The following is a 15,256-nucleotide window of genomic DNA, read 5'->3' on the forward strand; positions in this document are numbered from 1 at the left end:
GACTAAAGCACCAATTACATCCACACTTCCCGATATCGGGCCCGAAATCAGTCCCGCTTTCGAACCTGATAATCGCTTTCCGTTTCACGGAATGCCTGATATCAGGCCCGAGCAAGAATATTTTTCCTTTTCACCAAATATCAGCACATCGTTAACAATATTTGAAATGTAAAAAAATACTTTGTCTCTAATTGCCAAAAATGTTCAATGTTAGATATTTTTGCATATGAACCATTTTTTAACATTCGAATATTATAAAAAATGTGATCCTATTTGGTGAAACGGAAAAATATCCTTGCTCGGGCCTGATATCTGATATGGCACTAGAGGCCTTGTGCTACGAAGTAAGACAGTAATCAAAATCCTTTCCTGTACTTTGAAATGAGAAACAGCTTTGACAATAAGAACTGTAGTTTTTCTACTAACTAGTTAGAAACGTTTAACTTTGGCCAGTTGTTTTAAACACCCTTGCGAATTTCATAAAAATCTCGAAATGTTAGAAGAAATGCTGAAATAAAAAAGAGGTAGTAAAAATAAAATAACAAATTCAAAATTTATTGATCACTCATTCCACATCACACGCCTTTCAGAAAGGCTTTAATCTAACATGTGTTCGGCGTACTTACTCGCGGTGTCCCGTTAAGGCTCATTTAGACGGTGCGAGAACTCTCATGCGATTATCATTACATTGCGGTATTAGATTGGTCGGCTGAATTAGAAGTAACCAATAGTCCTCAAGTTCGAGTTCGCGCGCCATCTAAATCAGCCCATGTCCTGTTAATAATATATTCTCTTTGTGAAATGTTAAAGTAGGATTTGCGTAATTATAGTTTTGGTTGAAAACTGAACAAGTGACACTAAGGGCCACTTGCACCATCCCACAAACCCGGGGTTAACCGGTTAAACCGTTAACCCAGTGTCAAATTGTATTGGTAACCATGGTAACTCCAGGTTTAACCGATTAAACCCGGGTTATTGGAATGGTGCAAGTGGCCCTTAGATAATTATTTACATCACAAACAATTGAATCAATTAAACAACGGTCAGCGTCATCTAGCGAAGACTTCGCTTGTCTATTAGTTTCGTTCGGTTATCATTGTTCACATGTATTATAAAGGTAATTAATATTCAATCACAAAATATTTCTACTATTGAAACAGCGATCTGACTAGAGAATATTTAACAAGGTTTTACTAAACGTTATAACTATATTCAAGGTCTTAATAAATGTAGATAGAATGGTACGTAACGTAGTACGTACCTTTTAGAAATTGCAACAGCCTAGATCTAAATAATAGAATTATGAATGTCTTCAATCAAAATATACGTCTATATTGTTGAGTACATAATATATCGCTGAGTATTGTATATTTTGCCTTTGTGACTGTATTTTACATCAAGCAGCAGGTATTGTCTTTAGCTATTCAATTTATATTAAAACTCGCAAACTTCGTTCGTAAACAATATCACTATCTAAAATAATTTAAATGGACGATTATTGTACTTTGTGTAATATTGCGGATTTGACTTACTTCTTAATAAGATTTTTCAAGGGTCCAGAATTAACCATATATAAAGTTTAGGTGAAAGTAGGGCGGTAGTTTTTCTATGAGTTTTTGAGTTATATTGCTCATGTATTTTTAGACCTGGATTACCTGAAGTACCTGGGTAAGCAGATAGAGGTATTAAGTGGTATAGGTAGGTCTAATGCGAATAAGACCAGTATCATATATGTATTGAACACTTGCTTTTATTTTGTTGTTTTTTTGTATCTGTAAAATAAAATATTCGTTGTTTTTTGTATCCTGATTTTTTAGCAAATTACAAACCCATCCAATAGAGCTTACAAATCATTCACAACCATAAAATATTTATTCCGTACCCACGCTTGCAAGTACGGACTCCCAAATCTAAATACGAATGCAAAATATATTACGCCATAAGTACATAATTATATGTATATTATATCAACATTATCTTAATTATTCTAACCTATATTGTTAATAACTTCATTTGTTTAATATTACAAAATCTATTTACAACTTTCTCAATAGATACCGAACCTTTGTAATACTTCTATTTTTCTTTACAAAATGTTCTATCATAAGTAATAATTGTTTAGCGGTACCACATTTCAATATTTTTATTGCAGGTACCTTGATTTTACGATTAACAAAATCCTCGATAAATATAGCTCTATATATAAAGTATATAATAATAATAAGTAGGCATTGTATATTTATGGAAGATTTTTCGAGCAACCTTTTATGTCTTCACATAACTTCTAAAGTCAGGGTAAATCCCATTTGTCGTATATGTCTCCGAGATGTAAGTGATACGAGTACTTAGTTCTAAACTGCCAAGAGTGTGACAAGAGATAAATAATCCAAATCCTATGGCAATAAAAGTTAGCAGCAAAATACGTGAACAAGTTGTGTAAACATCTGTGTAAGACTATTTACTCAATAAAATGAAGGTAAAAACCTTATTTTATTCCGCTTGGCTATATCTTGTTGCTGACTATACCATTGGGACTACAGTTACCTATTGTTACTTGTTTAGAACAAATGGGAACTGCCCCGACACGCACGAAGCGAGTAGCGCCGCTCGCGTAGACGCTGTCTTTATAATATTCTACCATAATCTCTAGTGAGGTCTTCCTTCCATGAAGTTACAACAGCATTTTCACGAATTCTGGAACAAAACAGTTTTTTATTATTATAGTTTCAGACCATTTTAGCTTTAAAATAGCTTCCAAGGAGCTAGGTTTGAACCAACAGGTAAAGAAAAATAAAATGAGTCATAAGGCTACACGTACACATAAAGTAGGCGTGTATACATAAGGAAAGGAATGGAAAGTTTTGCGAGGTTCTGGTATAGGCTTCCGTAGCTCAATAGGGGATATGACGCAAAACTCTGCGTAAGGGGCGCCTCTAGCATATACTGAGGGCGTACCGTGAAATACAAAACTCGAAGTTTATTATTAGTTCAGTGTTAGTTCATTATCTTATTCTCTACCACTCTTGCATATTCGAGCGATAAAGAGGTGGATAACAAAATTTTGAATTTCACGTTTTGCGGTAGGCCTCTGTAACCACCCCGCTTTATGCATCAATGTCATAGTTAAAACTTCTCTCGTTAAGAGCAACGCACGGATTGCGGAGGTTGCGAGTTCTAGTCCTGCCGGAGGCGTAACTTTTTCCATTTTTTCCTTTAATATAAAATTTAAAAATGATTCATCATCTCAAACCATTTTGTTTTTCTATCTCCGGTGCTTTAGGTATTTCGGGAAGAAGGTGTACAGGAAGGTAGTAATAGCTGAGAGTCCGTGACAGCTCGCTGATGATATCCCGCTATACTTGTAGTCGATCTAATAGTTACCCTCGTAGTGGACCCGGCCGCCGTGGTCGATGTCTCCGAGCGTGAACATCGGTTGAGTTGCGCGTCCGTGACCGGCTCGCCGATAATCTACTATAGTCGTTGTAGTCAATCTGATAATTACCCTCGTAGTCGATCCGGCCGTCGTGGTCGATGTCTCCGAGCGCGAGCACCTGGTTGAGTTGCGCGTCCGTGACCGGCTCGCCGATGATCTCGAGCGCGCTCCGTAGCTCGTCTCGCGTTATGTAGCCGTTGTTGTCGCGGTCGAACACTCTGTAACGAACACGTTACACGTGTTTATCACATAACATTTATTTAGCTTAGTTTTTTAGTGATGCTTGCTAAATTTCAATTTTTAAAATGTATATTTGAATACCCAAAATATGCAACAGGTAGGTAGGAAGTTTCAAGTTATTTATTTGCCGAAAAGATTTTTCGCAAAACAAGCAATCTACTGTGCAGTGTTAGTCATCGGATATGAAATCAAGAGTTAGGACGGGCTACTAAATTATAAAGGGTCGGTTACACCAAACCGTCTGTCATCGCAAAATTTTATTATATGGGGAATTTCATAGTTGACTGCTGATTGCCGTTGACCATTGCGTCTATTATGGTTGGTGCAACTGGCCCTGAATGCAACTGGAAGTCAGAGCCCCGATCTTACGTAAGGTGTACAAAGGTATTCCGATAGTTAATTGGGCGAGTTAAGGGTAATGTTAGTTTCGTGATTGATCTTCCAAAGTCAAAATTATGTTTTTTTTTCGTTAAAAATGATCCCGTTATTCTTTTATTTGTTTCATGAAAGCACTATCCGAAAATCTAGTAATAGATTTAGAAAAAAACACTCCGTGACTATAATAGTTAAGACTGCGTTTGTTCCATAAACAGGGTCGTTCTGGGAGAAGTAAAACTGATTCTTATGTTATATTGTTAAGGTACAGATTAAATAGGTTGCTTACTTAAAAGCAGCGAGCAGGTCCTTCGTGATTTCCTCTTCGGTATCACCGCCACTGTTACTAACGTCCATCCCTTGTAACGCCTGAATCTTTGTCACCCACTGCATAAAGTCGTTCTCATCTATTAGGCCGTTACCTGCAATAAATAGTATTTAACTATTTATGTAACAATTATCTGCATAATACGGGGTAAACCAAGTTTCAATAGGTACTCTTATTTTACTCGTATTGAGTAATTTGACAGGTATTATCACACTTTGTAATAATGAAGCATTAATTTAAAAAAAAAACTGAATGTAAATATTTTTAAAATTGCTTTCTTGGGGTTAGATATGAGAGTATTAGGTATTATTTGAGTCATATTTTGCAAAAAAAAAAATACTACCTTAATATATGGGCAATAAAGTACGAGTAAGATATTTTCAGACGTGACCGTACTGCGGGGACTATAATTTTATGTTAACCTGTTTATGTGCAATAAAGTGACATACATACATATACATACATACATAATATAGGTAGATATTGGTACCTCGACTTATTTGAGCGTTTTGATCCATAAAAAAACACGATTAGAAAGAACGCCCATGCCATTGAAGTTAATGCGTAGATATAACAAGAACTTAAACTAGGAAGTATGAATTTCAATTTGCTTTAATATCGCTAGTCTTAGCTCTCACTGTACATTAAATAGGTACCTACTCTAAGGCTTAACCGGATTTAGTACCATCAGTACTTGAAAGTAAAACGAACGATACGTGTAAACTTTCCCAATGGTTGACTCGTACTGAAAGCCGTTTGGCATTAAGTCCGCCATTTGTACATTATTGTATTTTTTGGCAAAAAAAAAAAAGTACAAATAAAACGAACGAAATAACATTTCCTATAAGGTATTATGTATGATCTGATACTATGACCTTTTCAATAAGTAATTAACATTCTAAAGTGGCATCATTTCAACAGCCTTTATGCCGTTTGACAATCATCAACCAAGCCTCTGAGTGTTTTTTTTTATACTGAACAATGCCGTAGAGTCAGCGTCAAATACTTTGTAGCAACCGAAGTGGCCAAATAGTTTGGTACACCATATATTTAGTATGGTGTACTGAACTATTTGGCCACTTTGACTGCTACAAAGTATTTGAGGCTGACTGTACCTAAATATTTGCAAAAATGCAAAGATAGCCAGCTATTTTATGTAACTGCCTAATTTTATCAAATGCCTAATTGTTAGAATACATTTCGCCTGTTTGCCCCGTGTAAAAATGAATGCTAATAATTGAACAAAAGGACGTGTCGTTAAATCTTAATTACCATGGCAGGCCATCATTAAAGTGATGACGTCAACGCTTTACCCTCCGCCCGCCTCTTTCGTGTTTATTATGTGCTCATTATTACCAATATTTAGCCATTATACCCGGCTATATCATTATGTTTACGTTACGAGACGCCCTTTGTTGTAACCCGAGGTTTTTCCGTATATTTCTGATACATTGCCAATGAAAATGAAACCCAAATTTAAATTAGTACGTAATACGAAGTGGCAAAGCTAACTTATAATTATCACACTGGAGAAGTTTGGTTTATAACATTAAAAGGCACTTAGTAACTAGATTCCGATGGTAGCAGATTTCGTAGATATAGTTTCAAATGGGATAAAGTAGGAATTACAAATGGGTAAATTCTACGAGTAAATTCTTTAAAGGATTCTAATATATTGCACGTCCGATAATTTTGCTATTTTTTCTATAATAGGTCCCGTCCCGTGGGCGCAATTGTTGGTGCTCTAGACATGTTGAGTGTTAAAATAAAATAATAAACTTGTACACTAAAATAAACTCTTTTTTTCTCAAATGTATGATAAAGCCACGGCATTTTAACGCTAACCATTATTTCCTGACCATCTGTTACGTCAATGCAACTCCATCAAGCCAATCGCTCGTATCGTCCGTGAACTAATCTCAGATGTGGACGGTAAATAGCATTAGCATAGTGCGATGCGATCGCGGATAGGACTGGCCGTTATTCCCTAAACGATCCACTTCACCAGAGGCGCTCCACTATAGTCAGACCTTTAATCACTTATAATCGCTATAAAGCGCACAGGTCAAGATATATAAGAAGAAGATTAAGATAAGATGATTTGTGAATGATAGGGCTGGACGTTATCGTGGTTGCGTGCAAACGCAGAGGTCACACCATGTCCTGAGCCGAGGGCATGGGTTACACCTGACATCTACCCGATTAAATGAATAGATCATTTATTTTCAGCCAAAGGCCCATTGATATCTAAAGGCTATTTATTAATCTTATAACGGTGCCGAGAATAATATTAACCCTTTACCAGGCAAAGGCTGATACGCCATACGCCACCCACATAGTATATCATTTACATGTGGACATATCACCCTTTGCCTGATCAAGAAAAATATAATTACTCAGAGAGGCAACGGGATTACCGTACCCCACGTTTTTTCTGGTTTACAGGAACATATCCGACTTTTGTAAATACATTGTGTATAAGACATTCAACACGGTTGCAAATCTTCAAAAAGACACACGCTAGTTCTTCAAGGCCTGGTAAAGGGTTAACACTTGCCTCAATGGCGAATCATGCAATTATAAGATCAAAGCCATTACGCTGCTCGCGTACTCAGAAGTTTAAGAATCCACAATCCAGTGGACGACCGCCTCTCCATACAAACATAGGTCCCATTTTCTTCTATGGCTGACATTATGGAAAATTATTTTTAAACAGTTTCGAGTATATTAACCATTCCCCTTCATGTGACTATTTCGTATTTTGATTATTATAAAAGTTAGAAGCGAAGAACAAATTCCATGGTATGAAGAAGCCGTCATCACACGCAGCTGTCGTCCACTTTCGGCTTAGCGCTTGTTTTATCATTTTAAAATTTTCGCCCAGTGCCTGTAAGAGCTATAAATTGGCAAATCATTTGGCAAAAGCACACGTCAATTATAATAAAATAGGGATATAGGAAGAAAATTAAACGGCTTCTCGTTACGAAGAATCTAGGTACCATCCATCCATCCATCCATCGAGTAGACTCGAAAAAGTTCAAGAAAGCTTATTGCGTTACTTGCGTGACGCCCCATTAGCTGTGGTAGTCGGTACCAAGGAAACGGTGAAGGTCAGAAAGGCACAATTTGTAAATATTTCAGGCAAATTGATGAATATAATTGAATAATGTATACAAAATACATCTGCGTGTTTTTATTATTGTTTTAAAACTTAAATGCATTCGCTACTAAAGGGTGAATTGTTATGGTCTTTACAGTTTGACATATTATACATATTGAGGATTCTTAGTTCTGCCTAGTGACTTCTCATCTAAGGTATTTTATACCTTGTTGTCCTGTTCTGTCAATGTCATTCAGTTATGAGTTGAACAGAATAAAATATGTTGCTTTGTTGCTATTTATAGTTCGTGTCATTCACGATGACGCGCAGATTTCTCAAATGTAACCTTTAATATCTTCACACTATGAGTCTTCGTGAATGACATGATCTATAATATTCTTCAACTTCTAGTCATATCACATGTAGGGAATGCAAACCGGTTTTAACCGAAACCGAAAAAACCGGTTAAAACCGGTTTTTTGACGGAAACCCAAAACCGGGTTTTTAGAATTTGAAAAAACCGGTTTCGGTTTTATTCGGTTTTTTTATTTATTTACCTAAGTTGCATGTTTTATTCATTATAAGGGTATAAATCGGTCCTAAACCGGTTGAATCGACATCAAATCAAATAATGTGGTGTTATGTTAGTTTGATCATTTGTAACGCTAAATGAATTTTTACGATACAAAATACGAAAGATTTATATAATATAAAGTACTGGCAGTGGCAGGACATCCGTGCTGGTGTACGAATTGGTATAAAAGGTCTTACTTATAATTTTATTATGCGATGCGCTGTAGAAAAATTCTACTTAATCAATTATATCAATGCTTTAGAGTCTTTTGTTGGTTCGGTGATAACGACTTACCGACAACCTTTTTTGTCTCTTTCGCACTAATAGGAAAGAGTAGTTCAAACCCTAAAGAATGGAATTACTTGACTACCTGTGTTTGCCCAGTTTAAGCTAACACCATCAGTTTCTAATCGACTTTTCGAGAAGAAACACGTGACGAGAATTGTTGTATTAGCTTATTTCATTTATTTCCTACTTTACAAATCCATAATAACTTAGCAAATATTTTATGAAGGAAGGTAGTAACAGTAAACGAATTAACTACTTGAATATTTACTAGAAGACAGCGAAAAACTTAGAGCAAGATTTTGGATTGGGCCATTTGATTTAAGATAAATAACATTAAATTATAAATTGATATTGTCATATATTTAAAAAAAAAAAAATTTAATAAAATTGTTTTGTTCCTATTCCTAGTTACAAATAACAATAAGTTATTTGACAATTCCCATACAATACAATAAAATAGTCAGATATTCTGTCTTTAATTTCGTGATAAAATCGTGTATATACTATACTAGCATTCGTTTTTACACGTGAAGCAATCTTTTCTTTATTCCATGGCGATGAATTTAAGAATTTTTGATTCTAAAAACCGAAACCGGTTTTAACCTGTTTCGGTTTTTTTTTGGTAAAACCGAAGATAAAACCGGTTTATGCATTCCCTAATCACATGTTAAGCACGGTCTAAATTTCGCTCTATATTCACATGATATTTAGTATATTTGATGAACTGTTGTTTATTTACCTTCTAGAAGTCGAGGAACAATTACTTGGACGTTTTTCCATGCCAACAATAATACGGATGCCCACACGCTTTAATTATAGTCAACGTAAACATATCTTAATTTTAGCAGACGGTCGGTTTTGCTGTCGGTACCTATGCGACTGATTCTTTTCAAGTCTTTCAACGTTACGAATTACCCTTCATACTATTACTATTGCTGGCAAGTGCATCACTACAGACAAATCAGAATCTAATCTACTACAAATACCTTTACATGTTCCTAGGTCCTAAGGCCACGCCAGTATATCGCCTTATATATAAAATACTTAAATACATACGAGTAGAAAACACCCATGACTCAGGAACAAATATCTGTGCTCATCATTCAAATAAATGCCCTTGCCGGGATTCGAACCAGGACTATCGGCTTCATAGGCAGGGTCACTACCCACTAGGCCAGACCGGTCGTCAAACCTGGATTCATTATAAGTACAACTAGCACAAAGAGATTATTAGGCAAATGTTGGTTTCAATTTAATGGCGACAGATTTCTCTAGATGCGCGCCGTGCACTTATAAATTACATATGACACATTCACACGTGCTTCAGCTTGGCACGTTCTCAAACTGCAACCATAAGGCAATGCTCAATTTGGTACAAACATGCATAACACTTTGAAAGAAACATCAAGGGCGTATATTATTAATAAATCTAAATTCTCTCACTACCACGTCGATTTCCATCTTTCCATCGCCTGTTGTTGCCAATTTGTCTGCTTTTTATTCAACGTTTTTTTGGCACAAAACGCTCATAAAAGTAACCTTAATTTAATAGTAGGTAGGTAATTTTGCTAGATATAAATACATTTTTTTTACCGCGGTAATACTTAAGAAAACTGTAAAGCGGTAATTTTGACTTAACGGTTTAAGTAACCTTAAAGGTACTGGGCGTTGGTGCTTAATTTGTACCGTAAACCAACTCCTGAACTTTTTGACATAACCCCTGTAATTAATAAGGCTGTATGGGTGAAAACCCAATCTAAAGCCTCTGCTTTAACTTTAATGTTAACGAAGTTGCTACCAGTTTGTTTTTACGGCTAGGCTCTTATTTTTTTTGGCTCGTTTTTTGATTCGTAACAGTAGTTAAGAGTTCATTTTGAGGTAATTGTCACAATTTATATCAAAGTGGCTTAGTTCGTTGGTTTGTGACAATGACAATCGTTATCTCAATTAGAGCCGAGGTTAAACCGTTGAGTTACGTTAGGTATTTGGGGACATCCTTCCTAATACAACTGCCTCGTCATACCTACGCAGTACAACGTAAAATACATTCGCACAGAACGTGCAAATGCATTTCGATTTGTTAAAATTCACCATATTGATTAAGCTCATATCCCCCATTGCATGAAGCAAGTTATCAGCTTATCTTTTACATAACATAACCCAATACCTAAGCATACTAGGTATGATATGAAAATAAACACGGCGAAGGCGACGCCATACAATCAAAGTTACCCTCTCATTTTAAAACTACCTTTTGAAATAAGTAATATGTTTATTAATTGAAGTAACATATTATAAATAAGGAAATGAATTATTTACAAATTAGATATATACAGAGGTATTACTACTAATAACTAGCTGAAAACTAAAATAGGCCCTTAAGGCATTGTACCAAGGATGCTGGCGGCATTTCCTCGTTGTATCGCAATATCTATATACGTTGTGCGAGGAAGCCGCCAGCTCTTCGGTCACGAGTTACATCAAACAGACACTTAGAGATTTCTGCAAACAACTTGTGCGAGCTGGGACCCCATTGTATCTAGAGTTTCAACGCCAAATGTACAAAATGGTACTTTCTACCGAGGCTCTTATATTTATTACGTTTCAAATTTTCGGCGCTTTCCGCCGCTCCGCCCGCTTTTACATTAGTCCGTTTTAGGTGGGACAGTGGTACCATATTATATAGGGAGCGTGCATGAACTGTAGGAGGCAGCACAGGAGCCGTCAGATTTTTGGCGCGAGGCGTAAATATGATGTTTATTGTTCCGATGTACCCCACAAGATGGCAGAACCTACTATGCACAAGAAAACACGTGACGTGTAAATGTACATGTTTATGGTTCCGATTCAGGCCACAAGATGGCAGACCCTCCAACGCGCACGGTCCCTATACGTCTATGTCTGATACAGAATTACATATAAAACTACTACTCGCTCTATTTTCTTCTTATAACAATTTTTAGTGACGAAAATTAGCACCAGACGCTTATTTATTAGGTTAATGTTCATGACATATTTCATCTAATTTAAACATTTCGTTTTAAAATTAGAGCGTAACTTCGATTGTATTGGAGTGACTTTTTTGCGGCAGGTTCGTGTGGATCAACTGTCTATGAAAAAAACACGTCCCTAAGTTACCTCATTACATTTAACTTGACTTGGAATTGGCATTGTTATGGAATCCGCTGGAGCGAGAGTATTATGTAGTCAGCATCAAATAGAAAGTGACGGACAAAGTGGCCACCGTGTTTTGTTTTTGTTAATTTCAAGCGTGCATTCCTGAGCTTAAACTAAGTAACTTTCTTGACACCGGTGTAGTCTAATTAACTTCATTTTCGAGATAATCAATAATTTATTTTTATCTGATAAAGCCCTTATGAGCATATACAGTTGCCTTAGGAACTGTTTACATATTGATTTGTGTTTACTACAAGTTTATAGATTTGCTACGGCAAAGTATTATCACGGACGATCGATGTTCGAAATGACATTGATATGTCACAGTTTTCAATTGTTGGTTGAGTTAAATGCAAATGCCCGTGTTACAAAAACGCTATGCAACATTTAATCACTTTTTACAAAAAATAAAATATATAATAAATAATTATAAATGATAAATATATATATAATTATATATATTTATATTAATAAATTAACTATGCCATTTAGTTTTAAAACGTACATACCGATACCCCGAAGTTAACGGAATTCAATAAGACACGGTGTATATCGGAACACATCCTTATTTCTAATTTTCTACATTATAACAAAGTTGTGTTACGATATATTTGCCAACTTTGGCGGGCACTTCTATTTGATGCTGACTGTACCTACTTATATATTACTTAAATGATGGAGAGGTTCGGTCGACCACCGTCTGCTTTAGTACTGATATTAAATAACCCGAGCATATACATATGTACATGGGCTATCTATAACTTCGATACGCTTCGTTGTTAAGATTTTTAAAAAAGTTGGAATTTCAAAAATCAATAAATAAAGTTTTCGTTTTGGAAATGGAAAATTTCGTTATCCGTAGAAAAATAGGAGAGGTTTCCGAAATTATTCCATGTGGAAATTTCGAAATTCTGGAAGCGTTCGGCACGTCAGTACGTCGCACGAGTAGACAATATGTTGGTAGTTACTGACCCGTCCGACTAGCGTCCTTGATGAGGTCCCCAATGAGGTCATCGCTGACTTCGATGCCGAGGTTCCGCAGCATGAACTGCAGCTCCTCAGGCGTCACGTGCCCGTCGCTGTCGCGGTCCAGTAGCCCGAACGCTGTGCGGAGATCTGGAAATTTTACGAATATGTTACCATTTTTAATCTAGGGTATTATTAAAGTGCTCGGATAAGCGTTCCGTATTGATATTTGTAATATGATGTAAGGTTTGTAAAACTCTGTTAAGAAGTTTGGTTTCGTTTCACTTCGTTATAATTTATTACCTATTCATGAAGAATAAAGATTCAGCATAAATAGAAGGCCATGTCAAGTAATTTAAAGTATAAGCTCTTGTAAACTTTTCACAACTACATGGAAGAGAGACTTTAGGTAAGTTTTTACCGTTATTCGCCTCAAGCTTCATCTTGGAGAGCGCTAATACATTCAGTAGCCTATGGTCACAACCATCAGACGAGCGATTAGGACGTAGATAAAGAATCAAAACATGCATTAGCCTTGATAATGGAGCCGCACGGAATACTTAAATCAGTACTTTATAACCTATTAGACCCTGAGCCAGGCACAAATACCGTTAGATGATTTTTCCCGGACGATAACTCTTAAAGTAACTAAGGGAGATGTTTTATGACGCTTCGTGAACGTCAGCTGTTGATCCGTTGGTGGATTAAGGAATGGTAGCCACTCATACGTAGAAAGAAAAACCTTTAGATTTAGAGTTCATCAAATTACAGATAAAAAGTTATCTGAAAGAAAAAAGCCAGCTGCGTGCTGACTAATAAAGTGGTGACTGCTACCACAGGTTTAGTCACTTTATTTTCTAAAATTGGTTGTGCTTTGGCCGTGTCGAAGTAAACCGTCCCATTACACAATATTTTTTTAAAATTTTCAGTATCGAAGCGTTGCTTCAAGTTTCAGAGATAAGGGCCAAGGCTAAGACATCGAGAGCACGTCCTTGCAACCTAATCTTCGCTATTGATCATAGTTAGGGCGGAAATTGAAGAGAGCTTATTAGAACCTTACTTATTTTAGGTTTATTCTGCTTTAAAATAGGATTAGATACTAGTTATGTTACTTATGTTATAAATTAAGGAATGGTTTGGTTAGTTTTGTTACTTTGCCTAAGTACTTAGTACATACTTATTAACATTCTATATATGTATAAAGAAATGAAACTCATACATAGTTTGGCCCAGGACTGTCTCATTTCAAACATAGATTGAGAGAATCCTGCTGTCTTTGTCTTACGCTTGTAATACCACCCAAAAAAAGTTATTTGCAAGACTATAGTATGAAGTATCAAGAATACTTTTTTCTTACACTAATATAAGTTTAATTTAATACCTATGGCAACGACATCAACCATTAAACATTTAAGAGAAAAATTTAACTATTTTTGAAATTTCACTGATACTACCTGTATCTACTTTACGTGTTAAAAATTGAATGTTCTATTTATTCGTCTTTTATGTTTTCGACGTGTTTATGAAAGATACTGGAATTGGCTTCAACATAAGTAACAATTTATACTCTGGCAAACCCACTTTGTCAGTAGAAAAAAGCGCGAGATTCAATATTTTTATAGAAGACTGACCCTTCGCGCCTTCATTTTTTAAACTTGCCGCCTCTTTCTACTGAAGTATATGGCTTACCAAACTACACAACGATCTAGACACGCGGTAGCGTGTCCAGCCAAGTTCAAAGAAAAAAGAACTGGCAACGCAACCGTGTGTAATATTACACGAACAATTTCGAGCTACTTTTGACCCCTTCACAACGTGAAACCTATTTAACCTACACACATGAAATTTGGCACAGTTATTCAAACCCTTTAGCTTGTCTAAAGTACAAAATTTCATAGACGTAGCTCAATCAGTTATTGATATATTAATGTTTAAAAATCGGCATTGTGACTGACTGACTTATAGATCAAAAACCTAACCCACTTCTAGGTGACCTAGAAAGTTGAAATTTGGCACCGAGGTAGGCTATTAAGTGTGCATAGGAGAAAAAATCTGAAAACTGAAAATTATTGAAAATTCGATTGAAAAAAAATCATATATCGATATAGGTCAAAAACCTAACCCACTTCCAGATGACCTAGAAACTTGATGTTTGGCAAAAAGGTAGGCTATTACGTGTACATAAAGGAAAAAATCTGAAAACAGAGAATTATTTAAAATTCGATTGAAAAAAAAACATACATATATTGATATAGGTCAAAAACCTAACCCACTTCCAGATGACCTAGAAACTTGAAAATTGGCACCAAGCTAGGCTATTATATGTACATAAGGAGAAAAATCTGAAAACAGAAAATTATTGACAATTCGAGTGAAAAAATAATAATATATTGATATAGGTCAAAAACCTAACCCACTTCCAGATGACCTAGAAACTTGATATTAGGCAACAAGGTAAGCTATTAGGTGTATATTAAGGAAAAAATCTAAAATCAGAAATATATTGAAAATTTAATTGAAAAAAAAACATATATTGATATAGATCAAAAAGGTAACCCACTTCCAGATGACCTAGAAACTTGATATTAAGCAACAAGGTAGGCCATTAGGTGTATATAAGGGAAAAAATCTAAAAACAGAAAATTATTGAAATATCGATTGAAAAAAAAAAACATTTATTGATATTGTTCAAAAGTCTAACCCACTTCCAGATGACCTAGAAACGTATTATTTGGTAATAAGGTAGGTTATTATGTGTACATAAGGAGAAAAATC

General features: G+C 35.7%; 1 protein-coding gene across 5 annotated transcripts in view; it reads right to left on the reverse strand.

Moving 5' to 3' along the window:
- Positions 1-528: 528 nt before the first annotated feature.
- LOC133533286 (calcium-binding protein E63-1-like) overlaps positions 529-15,256 on the reverse strand; it is a 42,985-nt gene continuing 28,257 nt past the window's right edge. For all 5 annotated transcript variants that reach the window (XM_061872248.1, XM_061872250.1, XM_061872251.1 and 2 more), the window contains 4 exons: positions 12,488-12,631; positions 4,338-4,470; positions 3,503-3,651; positions 529-2,694 (listed from right to left, as the gene is read on the reverse strand). In XM_061872248.1, coding sequence (XP_061728232.1) covers positions 2,672-2,694; positions 3,503-3,651; positions 4,338-4,470; positions 12,488-12,631 — 449 coding nt within the window. In that variant the 3' untranslated portion in view covers positions 529-2,671. The remainder of the gene's footprint in view (positions 2,695-3,502; positions 3,652-4,337; positions 4,471-12,487; positions 12,632-15,256) is intronic.

The sequence above is a fragment of the Cydia pomonella genome, unplaced genomic scaffold (genome assembly GCF_033807575.1).
Source record: "Cydia pomonella isolate Wapato2018A unplaced genomic scaffold, ilCydPomo1 PGA_scaffold_148, whole genome shotgun sequence".
Taxonomy (NCBI): domain Eukaryota; kingdom Metazoa; phylum Arthropoda; class Insecta; order Lepidoptera; family Tortricidae; genus Cydia; species Cydia pomonella.